This window comes from Aplysia californica, unplaced genomic scaffold (assembly GCF_000002075.1).
Source record: "Aplysia californica isolate F4 #8 unplaced genomic scaffold, AplCal3.0 scaffold00495, whole genome shotgun sequence".
Lineage (NCBI taxonomy): Eukaryota > Metazoa > Mollusca > Gastropoda > Aplysiida > Aplysiidae > Aplysia > Aplysia californica.
This window is the reverse complement of record NW_004797765.1, coordinates 336,258-339,611: the sequence shown is the minus strand read 5'-3', so window position 1 is coordinate 339,611 and position 3,354 is coordinate 336,258. Positions and strand designations below refer to the sequence as shown.

The 3,354-nt window shown below is 38.3% G+C and overlaps 1 protein-coding gene across 1 annotated transcript in view; it reads left to right on the top strand.

Moving 5' to 3' along the window:
* Window positions 1-2,907, top strand: part of LOC106012781 (soluble guanylate cyclase gcy-31) — a 42,532-nt gene extending 39,625 nt beyond the window's left edge. Inside the window, exons 2-3 of the mRNA XM_013086715.2 lie at window positions 179-325; window positions 2,686-2,907. Of these exons, the coding sequence (XP_012942169.1) occupies window positions 179-325; window positions 2,686-2,862 (324 nt within the window). The 3' untranslated portion in view covers window positions 2,863-2,907. The remainder of the gene's footprint in view (window positions 1-178; window positions 326-2,685) is intronic.
* The last annotated feature ends 447 nt before the right edge of the window (window positions 2,908-3,354 follow it).

The window sequence follows — 3,354 nt, the reverse complement described above, 5'->3', positions numbered from 1 at the left end:
CAAGGACACAAAGTCGGACCGAGCTGAAGCTTGAACCCCCGAACCCTCAATCTCACGATTACGAGTCCGGTAACCTAACCACTAGGCTACCGATGCCACTTCCATTTAATAATAAGTTTCTAATGTTTTATATCCTCCAGCTAATAATCAATTTCAAATTTTATATTTTCTCATCTAGCAAACTGCGTGGTCTAATCAGATTCAAGAGACGCTGAATAAACTGAGCCAAGCTCGCCAACGTAGTGAGAATCTGATTGATTCCATGCTGACCAAGAGCATTGCAGACCGCCTCAAGAGAGGTGATGATGCTGTATCTACGTGTGAGGTAAGTCCCTGACTCCTCAGTCTGTATAATTCTTGTCTGAAACGTGTAGGTACTTTGTTGGTAGGAGAATAGGCATCATTGCAGTCGGCACAATGCCATAGCTGCTCCTCCCTCCTCTCCAGGATCCATGAAAGGGTCTGCCTGCTGATCGTGCCAGTTAACAGTTGGTTAGATATTCTTCTGGCTTTCCCCCGCAGGTTGCTGTCTCTCCCCGACCCTCTACAGACACCAGTTTCCCTTCGTCTATCCATTTTGTTTGAAGTGGTGCCTTCATCCTCTCTGTAGTCGTTGGACCATGCTGTCAATGCTGCCATGACTGTTGGTGGATCTAATTGCAAGGTGCCGCCAATCTCGGCCTGGCCGGCTAGCTTACCAGCACGTTCAAAAGTGAATAGATTATAACAGAAATATAGAATGTAACGTACTTAAGTATGTAGGATGATAAAAAAAAAAGTAAGGCAGATTAGGTACTTACTTCTTTGCTTCTGATTAACATTTGCGTATAAATGTTGATCTGTTTCTTGTTTGATCGGGTGGTAAGTTAGCGCTCTAGTCTCGTTTGCCCCTTCTTTCCTGCCAAAAGTTTATTTTTCCTTACATCTCCTCCTTCATTTCTTTTTATGTTACTCTCTAGTAACACATCTAATCAAGGGTACTCATATTACCGTAGAGCTTAAATTAAATCAGTATCTCTAATTCTTGCCTGAACTGTGCAAGTACTTTTTTTCTGTTTAACATGTATTTTTTGCATAATTAATCTTAGTCATTTTATATTGCCGTCGAGTGGCTTTTGGCTGTGTTTGGTCGTAGTCTAATGCAATTTTTTAAAACCAGCTTGAAGAAGTATTCATACTCGTATTATGCTTTCAAATGATAGCTTTTTCTGAAGCTGAAACTGGTTAAAAATAGCATGATCAATACGTGTCATAACTGTATGATCGTATTTTTTCTAATGTTTTTGTTTGAATACAATCATTATCCTCATAATTTGTCTTATACAGTTTTAAATTCAAAAGAACATTCATTAGTTGTTTGTTTATTTTTACTTTACGGTGTTTGCTTTTATATGTTACTTGTGATGTGGATTAGTAAATATCTTTCCTTTTCAATACGGATAGTAATATCGTTAACAATCAGCTTCTAAATGTATTTGTCGCCTGGGTACAACAACCCTGTAACCCACACTATGTCAAAAAACTTTTTCTTTTTTTTTTTTTGCTTTTTCTACTAAATGTAACGTTTCGGATTTTGTGTCAAATTTTTTGACATGTAGCTCAATAAACATCGCCAGTGCGACATTCCGACTTTAACTTTTATTTTTTAGGTTTTTTTCTTCTCCAGGAAAATTTTGTTTTCGTGGGATACAGGGTTGCTGTACTCAGACGACGGTATATTTTATCCCCCATCCGGAGCTAACCTGTTCAACTAATAATCCAATTGTAATCCTATATTTCGTCCTCCATCCTAAGACATTTCTCCACGTAACTATTCTGTTCAATTGATAATCATGTTCTTATTTTACATTTTCTCATCCATCCACTGACATTTTCCGTAATAAACATATTGCTCAGTTAATCATCAGTTTCTAATCCTATATTACCTTCTCATCAATTCACAGGCACTTCTCCAAGTAAATTAATATCCTGTTCAACTAAATCAGTTCCTTATGCTATATTATTTCCTCATCGATCCCGAGGCATTCCCCTAAGTAACCGTCTTATTCAGCTAATTACATACTTTACGTTTTCTGTCATCTTATACCACGAGATGTCAAGGGGAGATCACGTAACCTCCCGGGGCGGTGCTACTTACTGAAGTGTCTTTAGGCCATTCCCTAAAGGGAGGGGGGGCATTAACCATGTTCTTATGCACAGTAGAATTGAAATTGTAGATGTGCTGATTCATCAATGTCACGCTTATAACTGTGCCTGAACTTCAACAGGGAACTGCTGTTTTTTCTTTCGTAATCCTTACTATCGTCATTGTCATTTTTCCTTTACTTCTTTTGTATGTTTGTCACACTAATGTGACCCGCTATTTCCGGGGTGCTTTGATAGTCGTAGCAGACTTTGTGCTGTTGAAGCTAGAGAGGTGAGCAGAGTAAATCTGATTCCCTGTGTAAGGACTTCTCTGTTGACATCCACCCCTTGGCGCTCATATGCAGTTGCGAGCGCCGTAAAACCTCTACTAAAACAATGAGATTACGTAATTGTAGGATGTGGGACAGGTGTGTTGCTGTTATAATTGTCATGTTGTTCCTTTTGGAAGTCCCATTAACTCCGTCGATCCATTATTTTTCTTGGTTTTCCTGTTCCGCTATTAACCAGTTTCTAAGCTTATATTTTCTCATCCGTCCCTAGGCATTCCCACAAGTGACCATTCTGTTCAGCTACATGGTCCGCTTTTCGGACATTTGCACAGAAGGCTCACCCATGCAGGTTGTAGAGTGTATACAGAACGTGACAGAAGTCTTTGACGCTATAGTAGACAAGTACAATCTATTCAAGGTATGCAGCCTGAGCATTTTTGGGCATTAGGAGTTATTGATGTTAAATTAAAGATTGTTCATTTGTCTTGTTTTCAATGAAAAAAAGTATCCATTTATCCTGAATAGAAGTTGACATATTTGCGCTTGGTTTCAGAAGTAAAATTAGCCAGAAAATGACCGCCAAAGTTTGGTGACTTCCATAGCTTCAGACTCCTTGGAAACTGCAAATTTACTTCTTTTTTTTTTTACCTTTAGTCAACTTTTTCCGTAAAATCCACACATAAAAGTGTTTTGGAAAGGACACATGAGGCGTTGAGCAAAAATAAAAATGGAAAAAAATTCCAAACTGGACGAAAAATGCTGATTTCTAGGATTTCCTTATTTTGACGAGCGCCTGATTTCACCGCGCTGCCTTACCGATCATGCAAATACCGTGTATATACAATTTACTATATTACACTATATATGTTTTTTACGTTGCCTTCAACAATCTTATAAATTTAGCCTTCATTTTAAAATGAATTTGGACCTTTGAACTGTG